General features: G+C 38.8%; 1 protein-coding gene across 4 annotated transcripts in view; it reads left to right on the forward strand.

Moving 5' to 3' along the window:
* Positions 1-20,152, forward strand: part of ULK4 (unc-51 like kinase 4) — a 596,079-nt gene that overhangs the window by 81,563 nt on the left and 494,364 nt on the right. For 3 of the 4 annotated variants that reach the window (XM_040636925.1, XM_040636927.1, XM_008709911.2), the window contains 2 exons: positions 7,252-7,359; positions 13,693-13,776. In XM_040636925.1, the coding sequence (XP_040492859.1) occupies positions 7,252-7,359; positions 13,693-13,776 (192 nt within the window). The remainder of the gene's footprint in view (positions 1-7,251; positions 7,360-13,692; positions 13,777-20,152) is intronic. The other variant, XM_040636926.1, reaches the window with a different exon arrangement.

Raw genomic sequence — 20,152 nt, forward strand, 5'->3', positions numbered from 1 at the left:
TAGAATATTAGTTTTATAGCGGCAGAACTTTCAAATTTTGGTATTCTTAATTCATCTTCCTGTCTTTCTGCCTTTGACCTAAGAGGCTCAGTCCAGGGTAGGTTAAGACTGATGCACATTTGACCATTTAATTCAATCTGATGACTTCAGATAAAACTGGAAGAGGCCTTGTTCCACCTTGTCCAAGTTGATATAAAATGGGTTTGGATTTCAAAGTAGTTTAGGAAATAGTACAGTCTTAAATTATTATTTGTAGTAATTAACCAATCATGCCTGTGGTTGCAGAAGGATAGTTTCCATTAATGATGGTGTAGATATGCCTTAAAGCGTAATGATGCTAGAAATATGACCCCTCCCACCCCTTCATTTTTCTTTACTTTGGTTTTTCAAAAAGATGAACAAGATAGTAGCGTAATACTTGAATATCCTATTTTTGTTTTTCTTTAAAAAATTTTTTAGGCTCCTGGGTGGCTTAGTCGATTTAAGTGTCTGTCTTTGGCTCAGGTCATAATCTCAGAGTCCTGGGATTGAGCCTCATGTCGGTCTCTTTGCTCAGCGGGGAGCCTGCTTCTCCCTCTCCCTCTGCCGCTCTGCCTACTTGTGCGCTCTCTCTCTGTCAAACAAATAAATAAAATCTTAAAAAAATTATTTTTAGACAGCATGTGTATGTGGTAGGGGGAGGGGCTGAGGGGGAGAGAGGAAATCTTAAGCAGGCTCTATGCCCAGTGTGGAGCCCAATGCGGGGCCTGATCCCATGAGATCATGACCTGAGATGAAATCAAGAGTTGGACGCTTAACCCACTGAGCCACTCAGAAACCTCGTGTTTTTAGCTTAGTTTCAGTGTTATAAGGCCAGGTGAATTTTTTTTTTTTTTAAGATTTTATTTATTTATTCGATAGAGATAGAGACAGCCAGCGAGAGAGGGAACACAAGCAGGGGGAGTGGGAGAGGAAGAAGCAGGCTCCCAGCGGAGGAGCCTGATGTGGGGCTCGATCCCGCAGCGCCGGGATCACGCCCTGAGCCAAAGGCAGACACCCAACCGCTGTGCCACCCAGGCGCCCCAAGGCCAGGTGAATTTTTACAGAATATAGGAAAATATGCATAAGAATAATATCCACACATTACTTGATTTTTGAGTTTGACGAAGAACTAAACAAACGTATTTTTAACCTTTTCGTTCTGTTTAGTATCAGCATTTCCCAATGTCATTGTACCTAAGTCAACTAAAACTTGCTTTTCTCCTTGGTATTTGTCACTGATGTGGTATGTTAGTTTATTAATTTTACACTTTCCCTTTTTAATATTAAAGTTTCTTTAAAAATTTAAAAATAGCAAGTGGAAAATCTATACAAATAACATTGCAGGCACTCATCTATTGTGTACTGTTTAGTGCTATCTAGAGTTAACTTTTGCAGGTGGTAGGTCAGGTTGCTGTGGCATTACTAGCATAGATTATATGATGTGTGTCTATTTACAAGACACTAAGCTCCAAAGCAATTTCTGTTACGCTTCAGGCAGTTCACACAGTTTTATCTCTTTAAGGATCTGCAGCATTGAAATGTTTTTAATTTCAAGGGACACTCACTGATACAAAATGGTAGTGGATTATAAAATGGGGAAATGTTATAAATCCCTGCCACTAACTTTGTGAAGCAGAAAGTGGGATCTAGGTTTCAAATTTAGTGTAAGATTGACTTTTTTTTTTTTTAAGAATTAAACCTTTTATTTTGAGATAATTTTAGATCATGTGCAGTTGTAAAAAATAATACAGAGATGCTGTGTATGTGTGCTTCATCCAGTTTTTCACGATGGTAACATCTTAGACAACTGCGGTACGATATTACAACCCGGGTATTGGCATTGAAATAATTAAGGAACAGAACAGTTTCATCCCCAGGGATCCCTCATATTGCTGTTTTATAACCATGTACGTTTGCTCTATCACATGTCTCACCCCCAACCCAACTACTGGCAACCACTAATTTACTCTCCATTAATGTACTTGTGTAATTTGGAGAATGTTGCGTAAATTCAGTCATATGGTATGTGACCTGTTGGGACTGACTTTTAATATTTAGCATAATTCTTTGGAGATTCATCCAGGTTGTTGCGTGTGTCAGTAGTTCCTTTTTATTGCCGAATGGTGTTCCATGTTATCAGTTGTACCACAGTTTACCTAACCATTTACTTGTTGAACAACACCGGGGTCAATTCCAGTTTTGACAGTTACAGATAAAGCTGCTACAAACATTGATGTACACGTTTTTGTGTGGATGAAAGTCTTCATTTCTCTGGGATAAGTTCCTAAAATCTGGGGTTAGGTAAAGAATAAACTTACCACCAAATCAGTTTCTCTGGAATATATGCTCAGGGGTATAGTTTGCTGGATAATCACATGTTTAGTGTGTTTTTGTTTTTGTTTTTTTTTTCCCCAGAAACTGCTGCACTATTTTCCAGAGTGGCTGTAACATTTTGTATCCTACCAACAATGTATGAGTGGTCTAGTTTCTTTCCATCCTCAGTAACAATTGGTGTTGTCACTATTTTGTATGTTTGCCATTCCGATAAGTTTGTAGTGATATCTCATTATGGTTTTAATTTGCATTTCCCTAATTGCTAATTACATTGAACATGTTTTCAGGTGCTTATTTGCCAACTGCACATCTTCTTTGATACAATGTCTCTGTGCTTTGGTGTCAAGTCTGCTTTTTTACCTAGATCCTGAAGACCTTATACCATTCCCCCCCTAGTTTTATAGTTCCATGTTCTACATTTAAGTCCGTGGTCCATTTTAAGTTAATATTTTGTATAAAGTGTTATACTTAGGTCGAGGCTTACTTTTTCCTCTGTCCTTTGGACAGCCAGTTGCTCCAGCATCATTTGTTGAAAAGGCTGACTTTCCTCCACTGGATTGCCTTTGCACCTTTGTCAAAAATCACCAGGCCATACTTGTGTGGAGCTATTTTTGGATTCTCTGTTCCATTGATCGATATGTCTATCTCTTTGGCAGTGCCACACAGTTTTGATTACATTATCTATATAATAAGTTGAAATCAGGTAGAATAATTTCAGCCCCCACTTTTTTTTTTCAAAATTGTTTTGGCTATTCTGATTCTTTTGCCTTTCCACATAAATTTAATTTTTTAAAAAAGATTTATTTATTTGAGAGAGAGAGATAGTGTATGTGAGAGAGAGAGAGATAAGAAGCAGGGGGGAGGGGTTGAGGGAGAAGCAGACTCCCCACTGAGCAGGGAGCCTGATTTGGGACTCGATGCTAGGACCCTGGGATCATGACCTGAGCCAAAGGCAGATGCCCAACCAACTGAGCCACCCAGGCATCCTTCATGTAAATTTTAGAATAATCTTGTTGATAGCTACAAAAATTTTTGCTGAGCTTTTGGTAGGAGTTGTGTTAAACTAGGTTATCAGATTGGGGAAAACTGACATCTTTACTATGTTGTTTTTCTCTCTATGCACATAGTAAATCTCTTGTTTTGTATTTGTGTATAAGACAGTCAGTCAGTGCTGGCCACCAAAGGAGACAGAGGAGAGGCTCAGGAAAACAAATTTATTATACTCACGGGTCCTAGAGACGGGCATGACATGCCACACAGGGCCAGATGGAAAAATACCACAGTGATCAGGAGGCAGAAGATGGAGCAAGGTGAATGCTTAAAGCCATGGCCTTTATTGGGGTTTCCACAGGAAATGCAGGGAAGTTTAGAATTGGGTTGTTTGAATAACTTCAGCAGGTTTTGGGCTACAGGGATAGTCTCTAGTTGGATGGTAACTGGCCCTGGGATGATGAAGGCAGAAGAATATTGCCTCCTGGGGTATATGGGCCAGATAAAGGAGCATGGGATTGGCTAGTTTGCATATCAAAGACACAGTTAATCTGAGCCTTTGCTGTCTCTAAGAATTGGTTAGCCTTGGGAGGGACAGTCTCTCCCCAGTCAGAAAGGTAATTACAGAAAATACAACACAAAACACACACACACACACACACAAATTCATTTCTCCATTTACTTAGATCTCTGATTTCTTCTAAACAATGTTGTGTGGTTTTAGCATCTAGATCCTATACGTGTTTTGTTATACTTATACTAAGTATTTGCAGTGATTGTAAATGGCATTTTTCATTTAAGTTTCCATGTGTTCATTACTTACATGAAGAAAAACAGTTAGTTTTTGAATACTGACATTTTATCCTGTCAGTTTGCCAGACTCACTTATCAGTTATAGGAGTTTGTTTCTGTAGATTCTTTGGTATTTTCTGTGAAGATAATCATGTCATCTGCAAATAATATTCTGTTTCATATTGGGTGAGTTGTGATAGTTTGTGTTTTCTAAGGGGTTGGTCCATTTTGTCTAAGTTGCCAAATTTGTATGTGTAGAGTATGTCCTTTGGGTGTCTACTCATATTCTGCCTACTTGTTTTATCAATTATTGAGAGAAGGGTATTGAAGTCTGCAACTATAATTGGGGGTTTGTTTCTTTTTATAACTTTATCAGTTTTTGGTTCACCTATTTTACAGCTGTTTTATTTGATGCATGCACATTTAGGATTGGTATATTTTATTGGTGGTTTGACCCTTTTATTATTATGTAATTTTCTTTGCTCTGAAATCTATGTTATCTGATATTAACATAGCCATTCTTATTTTGCTTTGATTACTGATATGTCTATATCTGTATCTATACAGACATACTCATACACACACACACATTCCAGTTTTGCTTTGATTACTGCCACATATATATACACATATATACATATACATGAATGTGCATATACATACATGTATATACTTTATATATTATTTACTTTCAATTTGCCTGTATCACTATCTTTGATGTGAGTTTCTTGTAGATAGCATAAAGTTGGGTCATATTTTTAAATGAACTCTGTCTTTTAATTGTTGTATTTGGACCATTTACATTTGATATAAATAATTATATATTTGATATTAAGTCTACATTTTGTTTTTCTCTTCTTGCTGTTTTTCATTTTCTTTTCACTTTTGTGTGAGTTACTGAACATTTTTTATAATTTTGATTTTTTTATAGTATTTTAGAATGTGTCTATTTGTATAGATTTTTACTGGTTCTAGATATTATATATATAACATACATATAACATGTGTATAATTTTGCATAACCTATCATTTTACTAGTTCAAGTGAAGTATAGCAACTTACCTTCCTTTTCAGCCTTTTAATTTCCTTCATTTTTTTTTATAATTGTCTTAAATATGTCCTCTAAATTTAGTTAGAACCAAATCAGACATTATTATAATATTTGCTTCAACCATCAAACATAGTTTAGGAAACCTAAAAGAAGAAGGAGATTTATATTTACCTATATTCTTGCTTCTCACATTCTTGTTTCCTTCCTAATAATTCTAAGGTTCTTTCCTTTATCATTTCCTTTCTCTTCGGAATACTTCCTTTAGCCATTCTTTTGGGGTAGGTGTGCTGGTGACAAATTTTGGTTTTTGTAGGTTACCAAAAAAAAGGTCTGAATGCTGTTAATTTCAGATGGTTCAATGTAATGCTAGTGGATGAGTAGTAAAGGTCAAGGAAAAGGACGACTGTAGGAGAAGTGACCTGCTGCAAGGGCTAATGTGATTTACGTGTTTCCCTTCCCTTACATGCAGTGAGTGGTAGGGGTTACAGGTTTGGTATATCCATTCCGGGGGATACTACTCATCAATAAAAAGAACAAACTATTGATATATGCTGCAACATGGGTGACTCTCAAATGCATTATGCTAAGTGAACGGAGCCAGACCAAAAAGAATACATGGGATATGATCCCATTTATATAAACTCTAGAAGATGTGAATTAATGACAGAAAATAAATCAATGGCTGTCTGGAGAAAGAATGAAAGGGAGTGAGGTGGAGGGATTATGAAGGGAACTTGAGGTAACATGTGGAAGGGTTGTTATCCTGACTGTGGTGATGATTTCATAGATGTATATGTTTGTCAAATGTACTTAATTGTACACTTTAAATATATGCAGTTGATTCTGTGTCAGTTATAACTTAATAAAGCTGTTTAAAAAAATACCACATCAACAAGTATTCCTCTGGTGTATGGCTGTTGTGCAGCAACCCCACAGGTAGGTCCAACTCGTCTGTACTCTTGTTTACGGAGTGAGGCCCATGATCACGTGCTTGGATGTTGTGGCATTGTCAAATGGCTCTGGAAGTTTTTAAATACTTACTCTTAGTTTTGTTTTCTTTCTTTTTTAAGATTTCATTTATTTTATTTATTTGACACAGAGAGAGCTCAAGCAGGGGGAGTGGCAGACAGAGGGAGAGGGAGAAGCAGACTCCCTGCTGAGTTAGGAGCCCATGGGGACTCGATCCCAGGACCCTGGGATCATGACCTGAGCCGAAGGCAGAGTCTTAACCGACTAAGCCATGCAGGTGCCCCATTACTCTCAGTTTCTATACTTAAGTCTTTGTTGACAGTAAGAAACAATTTTATCTGTGCATGATATTTTGAATCACACTGCTTTAGAGCACTGCTGCCACACTACTTTGTACACATTTTTTTCCATCTCAGAATGGGGCTATTTTATATGTATCATTCTAAACCCATTTTATTCTACTTCACGGTCACACTGTGGTTTGATTAACTTGTGTTCTGGTGTATGAATTCTGGCAATGAGTGTATGTATGTGATTTTCTTAGCATGACTCCCAGGAAATTAACTGGATCTGATAAAATATGCTGCTGAATTTCAAAGGGGATTATATTGAAACTTTGGTATAATATTTCCTACTCTCAGATTTTTAGGGGAATCATTTAAAAGTTTCAGGCAGTGTAAGAATTTTTCAGACTGGGGCGTGCTGGAGGACAATAGGCTCTGGCATGGTAAAATCTGTGCTCAGATCCTGGCTGTCCGAATCAACTGGACAGACACCTGCTGTTTGTCTTTCAGCCTCTGTTTCCTGTCTTTAGAGATGGAGCAACAGTTGCCTCATAGGATCAGCAATACAGTGAAAGTGCTTGATAACTGACAAGTGCTATATGTATGAGCCTTTCTTTCACTGGATATATTTTTACCTTCATCTGGGACAGTTACTGTTTTTTCGGGATTAAGGCCCATATTTTGAAAATAATTTGGAAACTTGTTCTTAAAAATGGAGGGTGAATTTTGTGGAGTGTCTTGTCTTTTACATGTAGGTGAAAGAACTGAGAGAGAGATATGAACTAATACCCTTTTTTTTTTCCTTTTCAGGCGATTACTATCTTAACTGAATTAATTAGGGAAAACTTCAGAAACAGTAAATTAAAACAGTGCCTTCTACCAACCCTTGGGGAGCTGATCTACCTTGTAGCCACCCAGGTGAGACCTGATTAATTCTATTGCTGTTTGACCTGTTCTGACATAGCCTGGCTGGCAAATGTTAATATCCTATAAAAGTTGTTTTGACTTTGCCCCTTAGAGCATACCTAAGGAACTTTGGGGAAATTTTTACCTCTGAAAGAGAAGGGCTATCAGTGTCTGTCTGTCTCCTTTTCTGTCTGTCATGTTCCCTCTCTCCCAGTGCCTCCCAGAAAGTGTAGGAAATTCTCAAGCCATGTTTAAAAGCCAATCGACCCAAACTACTTTCTGGGTTGCTGCAATCTTTGACTCCTTCAAGAGGAGGCCATTGGTTCTCTGAGTATAAAAGCTTCATTTCAGTTAAAAATGCTACTTTGTGCAAATAGAGCTCTTAACATGACCATGAGAGTTTTTGACTACAGAATTTGACTTCTTCTTAAGTTACAATATGGAAGTGCTATTGAATTCAACAAAGAAAAATTAGTATTTCATTAGTGTTTTTTATGAGTGTTATTGAATTGATAATAAATTATGAGTTATTCGTTTGATACTGAGTTTTTTAATTAGTTTCAGAGGTAGAATTTAGTGATTCATCAATTGCATATAACACCCAGTGCTCATTACATCAAGTGCCCTCCTTAATGCCTCACCCAATTGTCCCATCTCTCCTCCCACCTCCCCTCCAGCAACCCTGTTTGTTTCCTAGAGTTCAGTGTCTCTTAGGGTTTGCCTTCCTCTCAATTTTCATCTTATTTTATTTTTCCTTCCCTTCCTTTATGTTCATCTGTTTTGTTTCTGAAATTCTACATATGGGTGAAATCATAGGGTTTTTATCTTCGTCTGACTGACTTATTTCACTTAGCATAGTACCCTCCGGTTCCATCCATGTTGATGTAAACGGTAGGTATTCATACTTCCTGATGGCTGAGTAATATTCCATTGTATATGGATACCACATCTTCTTTATCCATTCATCTGCCAGTGGACATCTGGGCTTTTTCCATAGTTTGGCTGTTGTGGACATTGCTGCTATAAAAGTTGGTGATACTGAGTTTCAAAGAAGTACTAGTAAGTTGTAGTTGATCAGGAAGTTCTCTCACTGTATTTGTGATGTTTTGGGTCCTAGATCTTGTTCAAATGTTGTATAACCTGAGTATCCTTAGTATCTAAATTAAACTGACTTTCTAGAAAATGATCATTTTAAGGCAACTACCATAATTGTTATAAAACATCAGTATTTAAAATCATTTAGCTCCATAATTAGTAGTGGTAGCTGGTACAGCAAATCTGTCTGTTTTTTTATTCTGTTATTTTATTCTGTTTTTTTTTTTTCATAAATGTCTTGGCTTTTCTTGGCCCTTTGCATGTTGGAATCAACTTGTCCAATTCTGCAAATCATTTAAAGAAATTGCATCGACTATGCAGATCAATTTGGGAAGTACTGTTATCTTGATAATTCTGAGTCTTCTGCATATTTGGAATTGTACTGAACCCGTGTGTCAGGAAAGTATTGGTATATTGTGGTATTTTGTCTTCTAGTGCATAAAAATGGCATTCCCATATATTTCTATCTTCAGAAATACTTTCAGTTAAGTTAGTTCATTCTATTCATAAAATTTTTGTACATCTATCTCTGGTTGAATTTGTTCTTAGGTAATTTTATATTTTGAAGAGACAACACATCCATGAAGCTAGAAAATGAGGAAGTCAAGAAAGGGCATATGGCGGAAAGTGGCTTTCCTATTTTCGTTCCTTATGTGCCTCATTCCCCAGTCTAGTCACATCCCAACTTGTATTCACAGAGTTACTTTTGTATGTATGAGTAAACAGAAATGTAGATTCTTACTTTGTCTCATTTTTATGTACGAAGTAGGACAACTTGGTTTTTTTTCTTAATAGTTATATACTCTTTAAAAAAGATTATTTGACAGAGAGAGAGAGAGAGAACGCGAGCGAGCAGGGGGAGGAGCAAAGGGAGAGGGACAAGCAGACTTCTCGCTGCGCTTGGAACCTGATGCAGGTCTCCATCCCACAGCCCTGAAATCATGACCCGAGCCGAAGGCAGACGCTTAACTGTGAGCCACCCAGGTGCCCCAGTAGTTGTATACTTTTAAGAATAGCATTTGGAAATACATACACTGGAGTTATTTCTCAATTAATGGATTTATTTCTTAATCAGTACTTAGGGCTCCCTCCTCCCTCCCTCTCTCCCTCTTCTTGTTCTGGAACACTCCCACGTGTGCCAAGTTTGGCAAAAGGCAGTTTTACTTTACTTTTACCTTCAGTCCTCAGGGCCTGGACATCAAAACTCAGACTGACCAAATTTTGCAGGCCCTCAGAGTAAAAGCAAACTTTCAATGCTCAATTGAGCTCCCACGCTTGCCGTTATCTAATTTTTGGTTTGATTCTTTGTTTTCCTGTCACATCTCTGATACATTGTAAGGATGTCAGAATACAAGGTGTTGCTTTTATTAGAAGAATGTTCAGGTACCATCTGATCTGCTACCTGATCAGGGATGAGAGTCTGCTTTAATTCTTTTCATTGTTGTTCCTTTTTTAAAGTTATTATCTCCCCCTCCAAACTTCATTGAGATATAATTGGCATGCAATCAACTGCACATGTTTAAAGATTACAATTTGATCAATTTTGATATATGTATACACCTGTGAAACCATCACCACAGTTCAGGTAATGAACTTATCTATCACCTCTAAAAGTTTCTTCACACCTTTTGTAATCCCTCCCTCCTGTCCCTCTTCCTGCTCCCAGGCAACCACTGATTTGCTTTCTCTCAGATAGACGAGTTTGCATTTTCTAGAATCTTATAAAGGGAATCATACAGAACCCTATTTCTGTTTGCTTTGAAAAGTAGATCTAGAGAATCATTTTCTTTGGTACATGCTTTAATTGGATATAAGCTAAGGCTCTTTTAGTAAAGGGATGATTCTGTGGCATTTGACTACAACTTAGGATAGCAAACTAGAAAAGGAAGTTATGTCTCTGGATCCATAAAAATCAAGAACTTTTCATGAGATGAGGGCTTTTGTGCAATTGTCACTTTGAATATACGTGAACCGTAATATCTCACATCAGTGCTGACATAGTGAGGCTGACCTGAAGCGAGAGTATATACTGTGGGTAGTACAGAGACCTAAGCCCTGTCCTGTTGGCTCTCTGGGAGCACCCTGACGTGACACGCTTGAGGATGCAAGAGCAGAATAGACTCTGCAAAGGACCTTAGGAAGGCAATACATTTACGGTTTATGTATTTTTTTCTTTTATCAAGGCTACCTCCCACCTTGAGCCCAGGTATTCCTATTTTGTCATTTTTTTTGGTCCAGCCGTTAATGATCTTTCACCTGGACTGTTGTAAGAACTCTTAGATGGTCTCCTTGCCTTCTTCTTGTGTCCATTACAGTCTATTTTCTAGACATTAGACAAAACGAGCCTGTTAAAAACACATGAGAGAGTACAGTGTCCCTCCTCAGAGTCCTCCAGTGCTTTGTCTTGCTTGTTGTCACAGCCAAATCCCGCCATATGCCTTGGCAGCCCCTTGTGGGCTGCCTCCCCAGTGCCTGTGTGACGACAGCTCTCACTGCTGTCTTGCTTTCTTCCTCTTCCCACCACATCGACCTCCTCACAGATCTTTGAACCCGCTGTGCCACATTCCTGCCTCGACGCCTTTGCACATACTGTTCCTCCTGCTTGCAGTGATTTCACACTCCCCCTCCCCCAGATGTTTGCGTTTTCTCTGTTCAGACAGCTTCAGAGAGCCTTTTCCTGGCTCTGTGCAGTATGAGATGGAGCCATCCTGTCTCTGGTCTTCCTCTAGCTCCTTACCCTGCTCTGGTTTTCTTTACAGGAGTCCTCACTGTCTTGACTTCCTTGTCTTGTTGGCTCCTCCTCCTCCACCTCCCTCTTCCTCCTTTACTTTCCTCCTCCTCCTCTTTCCCCACTAAGCACTATTAAAGCAGAAAATTTGTTTTGCTCATGGCTGTGTGGCTCTTGTTCAGAAGAATTCCTGGCACTTCACAGGTGCTTTTATAATGCATGGCCTGCACCGGGACCCGTGGGGCAGGAGGGAAGTGAGCAAGGAGGCAGGGCTGGAGAGACTGGCCAGGACATGTTCAGGAAGGACTCCTTGACTGACGGATGTCTTCGTCTTGACCCTGTGAGCAAGGGGAAGTCATGAAGGCTTTAAAGAAGGGAATTAACGTCATCTGGTTTAAATGCCAAAAAGATGACTCTAGCTTAAAGGTGGACAATAGATTGGAGAATGATTAAGAAAATACTCTGAACCTAAATGCAAGTAAGGAAAGTAGGAGCAAAGTTAGGAGTGAGAAAAGGGTGTTTCAGGAAAGAGAGAGTCAGTAGGGCTGAATGTAGTTGATGGTCCATGAAGGAGTACTGAAAAGAGCCTGCTAGACTGAGTGACGTGAAAGTCACCGAAAACTCAGCTAGAGCTGTTTTGGGTACTTATTTACTTTACTTTGAGCGAGGAAGCAGAAGGCCTCCTGGAGTGTGCGGTGGGTTAGCAGGAGTTGAGGAAGCTGGGAAAGGCACCGTGAAGCCAGAATGGTTGTGAAAAGTTGTGAGGGGTCTGGGGGCTGCACGGGGCCCTGTTTGGAAGATGGGGACAGTTAGCCTATTCTAGTGGAAATGGGAAGGACCCGGTGGACAGGACTTTGACAATTTAGGAGCAGTATGGGATAGTCCATAACCTAATGACCCTGAAGGAGGCAGGATGCGAATGGGATCCTGAGCCCACATGGAAGGGGTGGAGGAGCCTCTCCTGGTAGAGCCACTGGATATAAGTAGCAGATGGCTTCAGGTGTAGGAACCCTGGGAGCTCCTTTCTCACACCTTCTGTGATCTCTGAGGAGGAGGAAAGCAGGTGCAGTGGTGGCAGGATTCCAGGTGTGAAGCCTCCTTTCAAAGAGGGAATTGCTTAGAGAGGAATGGGAGGTTGCAGAGTGATGTTGGAGGTCCCTGGGCTTGCTGATCCTAAGTCATTCATGAACTCTCTGTGTTCTGGGGTCGGCCCTCTATGAGCCCAGCTGCCTGAGCGCAGGCCTGGAGAAGACAAGCCACTGCCTCCCTCCAGGGTTGGTTTCTCCAGAGAGGGGATAAGGGCATGTGAGAGGGGGAGGTGTTCAGGCTTTTGGCAGGAGTGATTGAATGATAGGCCAGGGCATCTAAGTGGCCGGAGCGAGGGTAGGTGATAGATTACGGAAAGATTGTGGTAGATGTTTTGAATAAGTGAACTGGAAAGAAGGAAGGTTTTGTTTGGAAGTTGGGTGCTGAATTAAGTAATTTTTAAATTGGAGCAGCAGCTTGGGATGATAATGTCTAGATTATGACTGTGTGTGGGTTTTTTTTCCCTAAGGTTTTATTTATTTGAGAGAGAGAGCATGTGTGCACGAGAGCATGGTGGGGGAGGGGGGAGCAGCCCAATTGGGCTGAGCAGGGAGCCCAATTTGGGGCTCGATCCGAGGACCCTGGGATTATGACCTGAGCTGAAGGCAGACGCCCAACCGACTAAGCCACCCAGGTGCACCGACTGTGTGGAACTTTGTGATTAAGCAAGGATATGGTTTTTAATGGGTCATAATTCTCATCATAAGTGTAAGAAACACTTGGATCAGTAAGGTACCAGTTCTAAAATTTGGACAATCTTAAAGAAATATTTTCTCTAAATAGTAACTAATTTCTTTTGCTTTAAAGAGATTAATTTTTCCCACCTTTCTGTGTGGTACTCGATTTATATTTGGATTTTATTTGATACGTTGCAGGAGGGTTTTAGTGGTCATGACCCTGATTTGGTTCTTCTGTGGGGGAATCATTGCCGAAATCATTAAAATCAGTGGACCTGCTGATCACATTTGCTTATTTTTTATTTAGCACGTTGTCGTACTAGGTCACATAGTCTCTTTTACTTGTACTTATGGGTTATCCTGAATATTCCTCAGAGCTCTGTATTCTGTGCTTTCAAATCATTTCAGATAATGTAATACCTTTTAGGTAGGAATATCTGTATTATCATCTACAATTATCAATAGAGTAGTTTCTCTACCAACTGGATCATATTGTCATTTCTCGCTTCCTTTCGTCTGGCTTCTGATGAGGGGGTCTGAGGAACATCACATAGAATGTGATGAGAAAGAGAAATACCTTGTATGTACAATGAGGTAAAAGACCCCCTAACCTGGTCAGAATTGTCAGGTAATCAGTAATACCTTAAACAGAATATGAAGAAGTTTTACAGTTTGTGTATTTGAAACTGCCTTTTTCTTGAACGGGTTAATATCTTTTGTGCTGTTAGCTTCACTGCCTTTCCTTCCACTTCATTTTAGGAAGAAAAAAAAAAGAACCCTAGAGAGTGCTGGGCTGTTCCCTTGGCTTCGTACACAGTGCTAATGAGGTGCCTTCGGGAAGGGGTAAGGCTCCTTTGTTGTTCTCTGTAGACGCCTGCAATTGTAATAGCCCTTCGGGCACTGTGTGAGATTGTAGCCTGGAGCGGTGCGGGAGCTTGTCAACCAAGTATTGCTCCTGAATTTAAATAATCCCGACCAGCCACCGCACGCAAGTGACCCGCAGTGGAGCACGTGGAAAAACGAGCTGGCTTTCTCCTTCACTTTTTAAAATGTCTTGCCTTTTAAAAGATGATAGCAAGCACAAACAATGTTAAGTAGCTTTTTCCTAACATAGCCTTAATCCTCCCCTGCTTTGAGGCTTATTGGTACACCAGGTTAGAAAGCAAGGTGTATGCAGGGAATTTTCTGTGAGCCTCAAAAGCCCCCTGATTATCTTGTCAGGTTGCCATTTTGCAGTTCAGAAACAGGAAGCTTCCACTGGTATCCACTGATTTTAATATTAAGTAGTAGTTATTATGTGATTTTTTTTTTTTCAATTTATTCACCGGCCTCCTCATGCTGTTGTTAGTGGCTGAAAACCAACCAGCTGGCCAACCAACCAATCAGTCTATGTAGCTCCTGCATGTTACTCTGTAAAGGATTTAGTAGCTGACCTAAAAGGTTCACAACTTCTGTTTGCTTTAAACCATTTGACATCGTTTCACCCAAGGCAAAGCTATAGGCGAAAAACATTCCTTAAGGAATGAAAAAATATGTCACAATAAACATCTTCCTTTTGAGTTCATTACTTGCTGCGTTGTATGGAAATGGAATGATGTCGCAAGTGTAGAAGAGCTCTGCGAGATTTCCCCCCAGTGATTCAGAAGTGAAGTTTGAACACTTCCTAGCCCGTAGGGTTGAATGCATTGTCAGCTGTCGTTATGGGATATGTATAAAGCCGGTAAATTGTGCTTTATCAATAATACGAGAAGTAAGTCATGTTTATCTGCAGTCAAAAGACATGTTTCAGTTTATCATTCAAGGCCTGAAGCTGGGCACACTTGGGGGCACACAGATGAAGAAAGTGAATATTCTCTACACGCACTGAACCTGCCTATTGTGGGAGATAGGATAAAAATACAAAGTAGAATATGTCAAGTGTATAAATGTGAAAGAACAAAATATGGGAACTCAAGGGAGAAAGGAGTTTTCTAGAAACTTTCTTAACAGTGTAAAGAAATTTTAAAAACTTTGTATTTTAATTTTTAAAAGTTAAATTAATGTGTAGTAAAAGATGATTAGTTCTAGTCCATAGGGTTGTATCCTTTATTGAATATCTTCTCCCCACCCCCTCCTGTGTTTAATCATTGTACATGTAATATGGAGAATACTGTCTGCTCTCCATGTATATTGTTATTTAATAATTATTGTTAATAATTATAATGACATTTTGTATTTTAGTAGCACATGTACTTTTCAATGTCTTGGTATGTATGACCGGTCTTGTGTATTTTTCATGAAAAGGAAGGGAAGTCCAGGACTCTGTAATTTATGAAAATTTTGTTGTCTATCTGAAAAGCAGTTAGATGTGGGCTTGGATGGCACATACAGGTGTCCCCTGCTTTTCAGAAGTTCACATTACACGCTTCACTTTTACAGAAGACCCAGATTGGCACTTGTTTTCTCTAATTGAAAGAAATGGGAAAGAGGATTTCTGCTTCTACGAAAAAAGGAAAAAGCAAAAAGCAAAAACAGCATTCAGGGTTTGTTTTGCAGCGAGTTGTTATGCAGGCAGGCCTCCCCCTGCCCCGCGAAGCAGGGAGAGCCACCTGGCCATGGTCCTTCTTTTCTCCGGAACTACACTCAGCATCTCAGCATCAAGCCACCGTGGCTTTGAACTGTGTCTTTGAGCCTCTGTTGTTTGTCCTGATGTATTTTTTGCTTCTGTTAACAAGATGTGTCCTAAGGTATCAGAGAAGCCTGAGAGAGGTTATTTTTGGGGTCTAAGAATGCTCAAAATCTTGTCTATTTAAATTAATGTAATTGCTTTTTGCGTTACACCATTGGGGCTTAGGAAAGTTTTCACAGGAACACAGTACTTTTGGATGGTGGGGGAAACATGAACTCTAACATTGTCTCTGTAAGACATAAAGCAGGGGATGATTATATTCCCTCTAAATAAAAGAGAATGTGAAGTTTATGTGTATGCTTATATGTATGGTTTAAAGCACATACTTTGATACACCCACTCTCTTAAAACAAAAAAGGGCTGGTGGCTTAGAGAATTCTTCTCTGTTCCTCTTGGATTGCAGCTTGCTTTTTCTTTCAAGGGGTAGCCACTATTCTGACTTTGTGATAAACGTTCCCAAGTTTTTCTTTATTGTGTTTCCATCTTTGATTGTATTGCTAGATATTTCTTTTCTTTCCTTCCATCCTTCCTTTCTTTTTTGAGAAGAAGGGGCAGAGGAAGATGGAGAGAATCTTAAGCAGGCTCCATGCCCAGCCCCATGTGGGGCTCGATCTCACGATCCTGAGATCATAACCTGAGCTGAAATCAAGAGTTGGATGCTTAAGCAGCTGAGCCACCCATGTGCCCCTGTGTTGCTAGATATTTCATTGACTGGTTCTTAAGGCTAAACTTCATATAAATTAATGGCACAAAATCCTATGGAGACTTAATTCTTTTGCTCTAATTTAGGTCGAGATTGATACATGCTAATTGTGAAAATTGTTGTTCCTTTATACTACTGTTTAGTGTATTACTGGACTATGCCTCAGTGCACACAGACACATGTGTGTATCAGTTTATACTCCCACCAGTAGGGTATAGGAGCACCCCTTAACCCATATCTTGAACATTTGATAGTCAGACTTTAAATTTTTTCTATTTCATGGGCATTAAATATTTTCTCATAATAGTTTCAATATTCATTTTTGTGATTACTAATAGGATCACTGTCCTTTTCTATTTATCTTTGTTTTGTTTTCCATTGCTTTGTAGGAATTCTGTGTACACTGCCTCCCTTAGTGGAAGCCTGTTGTTATAAAATGTTTGAAATATTAGGAAAGGAAAGAAAACTATAATGGTGACCTTTATTTGCATCACTTAGTTTCAACAGTTTTTAGCATTTTGCTCTCCTTGCTTTGTTATAATATAGGTGTATGTATTCATGTGTACATGCATTTATTACTCATTTCTTTATTTCTTTATTTTCTGAACTGTTTGAAAAAATTGCAGACATCATGACACTCCACCCAATGAAATCATGTATTCTGGATATTAATCATCTGTTTATATGTGTTACAGATGTTTTGTGATTTGTGGTTGGGCTTTTCATTTTCTTTACAGTGTCTGTTGATAAGCAGAAGTTCCTCATTTTAATGTAGCTAAATTTATCAGTCTGTTTCATTATGATTTGTGCTTTTTGGGTCCTAAGTGCTTCTCTACTTCATCATTAACATGGTCCATTCCATTTCCTTCTAAAAGCTTTATTATACTCCCTTTTTCTGTTTAGAACTTTATTTGCATTGTTTTGTGTGTGTCGTGCTATGTATGGGTAGTTTTATTTTTAAAAGTAATATGGGTATTCTCTTCTTCTAGCGTTATTTAATGAGAAGGTCACCCTCTCCCCACTGCTCTGCAGTGTCCCCTCTCACATCAATGTCTCTTCCTGGGCTCTATTTAATTCTGTTGGTCTGTTATCTGTCTCTGCGCCATACTATCCAAATTAACATTTTCTATTATTTAATAATTTTTAAGTATATGGGGAGTTTTCCACCACTAACATAATCTTTTTTTTTTTTTTTAATATTTTGTTTACATGAGAGAGAGCACATGCGTGTGAGAGAGCATGAGAACTGGGGAGAGGGAGAGGGAACAGGGAGCCTGATGCAGGACTTGATCCCAGACCCTGGGATCATGACCTGAACCAAAGGTAGACACCCAGGTGCCCTAATGTAATCTTTTTCAAGAGTTTCTTAGCTATTTTTGTTCTTTTCACTTGTGTATAGTTTTACATTCACGTCTTCAGGTGCACCTGTTGGGATGTTCAGAATACTTCTGTAAATAAATTTGAGGAGAATTAGTTGACATTACTAGAAAATGGAAGCCCTACTCAATGAGAAGACTAGTGGCAGGAGAATACACATTTGATTAAAAAAAACCTCAAGGTAACTGAAGTTCCTTTGAATTCTTGATGACATTCAGCTAATGTATTGAATTTATTGCTTAAGTTAACTCTGTCAGATACAGGTCTCATTCTTTACAGCTAACATTTATGAAACATATATTACGTCCTAGCTGGGTACGGGAAAGGTAAAGATGAATTAAGACACTGCCCTGCCTTCATTTCTTAGGAAAGAGAAAATTTTCTATCCATAGACCTGTGTGCCGGCCTTTTATTGTTGTTTTTGTAACTTCATTTGCTTTGATTTCTTCGTGTAGTCACTAAGACATTTCAGACTGTTAACTGTTCTCTCCCTCTGGTGTTAGCTGTATCTCACTAGTTTCGACATGTAGTGTTTCCATTGTTGCTATTTTATTGATAGTCCCTAGTTCTCGTTTTAAATTTGTCCTCGATCCAGGGTTGTTTATCAGATGGTTAAAACTTTTTCAGGTGGGTGGGATTTTATTGCCTTTTTTTTTTCTTTGTTAAAAGAACAAAGTTGCATTACTTTATTGTCGAGGTATGGTTTGTCCTATTTCTCTTTGGATGTAAAAAAAAAAAATTGTGGTAAAATACCGTAACGTAAAACTTAACCACTTTAACCACTAAGTATATAGTTCTGTGGTATTGAGTACATTTACATTGCTGTGCTGTTTCTGTTGTTTTAAATATAGTGAGATGTTCTTTTGCCTCACTTACTGAACTTTTTTCTGTGTCAAAACTCAGTAATGTGTCTCGTTGAATATGGGCCATTGATTATGGGCCTGATAAAAACCAGGTTTTTACCCTTTTCTTTCTTTCTCTAATTTTTGCATTGGGAAGAAAGCAGTACAGAAATTTTACTTCATTTTAATTTGATATGTAGACTTCTTCTTAGAAGCCAATTTTAGTTTTAAATTATAAAAATTTTTGTTTATTCATAGAAAATTGGCCTTGCCATGAGATATTTATAAGTGCTATAAGAATAAAGCATTTTCTAGTCAAATATATTGAGACACTGGATTAAGCAAGGTTGGACAGTTTTGTTTTGTTTTGTTTTAGTACTTTTCAGAGCTTATAATTAGGACTCTACTTGGGGGGATAGTGTATGCAACATTTTCAAAGTAATTTGCCCACAGACCCACCTTACTCTATGGCATGTTGTGGGATGTGCTTTGGGAGAGGAAGCTATGGACTGACACTGAGACTGTCAGGAGTTTGTTAAGATAGTTTTCAGTAGGTTTTCTCTTTTTAAAGTTACCTAAGATCTCATGACCATGTTTTCCAAACAGTCAACCTACTTTCTAATCATGATTTCTGTAACTTTAACAATGGTGATAGAGATGTGAATCAGATGTTTTTGTCCTTGTTACAGATGGCAGTGCCTAGGTGGAGAGGGGGCAAGTATTTAGGAGAATAAGAGACGTATGATGAACGACAAAAACAATAGGAAGATCTGGTGTGACTGTTAAAAAAGGAGTGTGGCAGTATGGAAGGAAAGGTATTCATGATATGGACTGACTTTCAGAATTGGGGCTGGCGTTTCAGAGACCTTGAGCTGGGAGCCAGAGAGTGTGGATTTCAATCCCACGTGTGCTACTCTTTGGTGGTTTGGTGTTGGTCAAGGTCTGGGGACCCCACCTGGTGGTATTTCTTATATACGAGGGTACTTGCTCTTGATGATATTGCATGAGCTTCTGACTTGGGCCCCCTCTGAGTCTGACAAATTTCCCTCCCATTGCTTTGACTTTCCTGTTTATATACAGTGGCAAGGAGCAGTTCCTTCCTTGGGATCATTGCTGTATTGATCTCAGGAATGTTTGGCAATGAACTTACATGATGTATGGTTTATATGTGCACGGAATAAGGAGGATAAGAAGGGGGACCTTTCTCTGAGGTGTTTATTTTTATCTGGGTAGGTAGCAGCCTATTCTACAACGCAAAAAGAAGCTGGAAATAGCTCCTAGACAATTTCCACATATTTAGAGGAAAAGATTAATTCGTGTATTTGTATCTGATCAACCACATCTCTGATAGCCTGCGTAATAGACTGCGTATAATTATAGGCGCTGAACTGATATGGCATAAGTTGTAGTGAAAAATATGAGGTTCAAAAAAAAACAAACTGTTGGCTATTTTATTTCTGAATAATAGCTTATTCAATAATTTTGAAGTAATAAAATTATTTTAAGAGGAAATCTTATTTTTTAATTAGAGCTCTCTCTCTTTTTTAAAGAAAACTAGTCGTAAAATTGCGTGTGTGTTTAATTAGAAAAGACTGGGCTTGAATGAGAACGATGTATCAGAGATGTTAG

The sequence above is a fragment of the Ursus maritimus genome, unplaced genomic scaffold (genome assembly GCF_017311325.1).
Source record: "Ursus maritimus isolate PB19 unplaced genomic scaffold, ASM1731132v1 scaffold_20, whole genome shotgun sequence".
Lineage (NCBI taxonomy): Eukaryota > Metazoa > Chordata > Mammalia > Carnivora > Ursidae > Ursus > Ursus maritimus.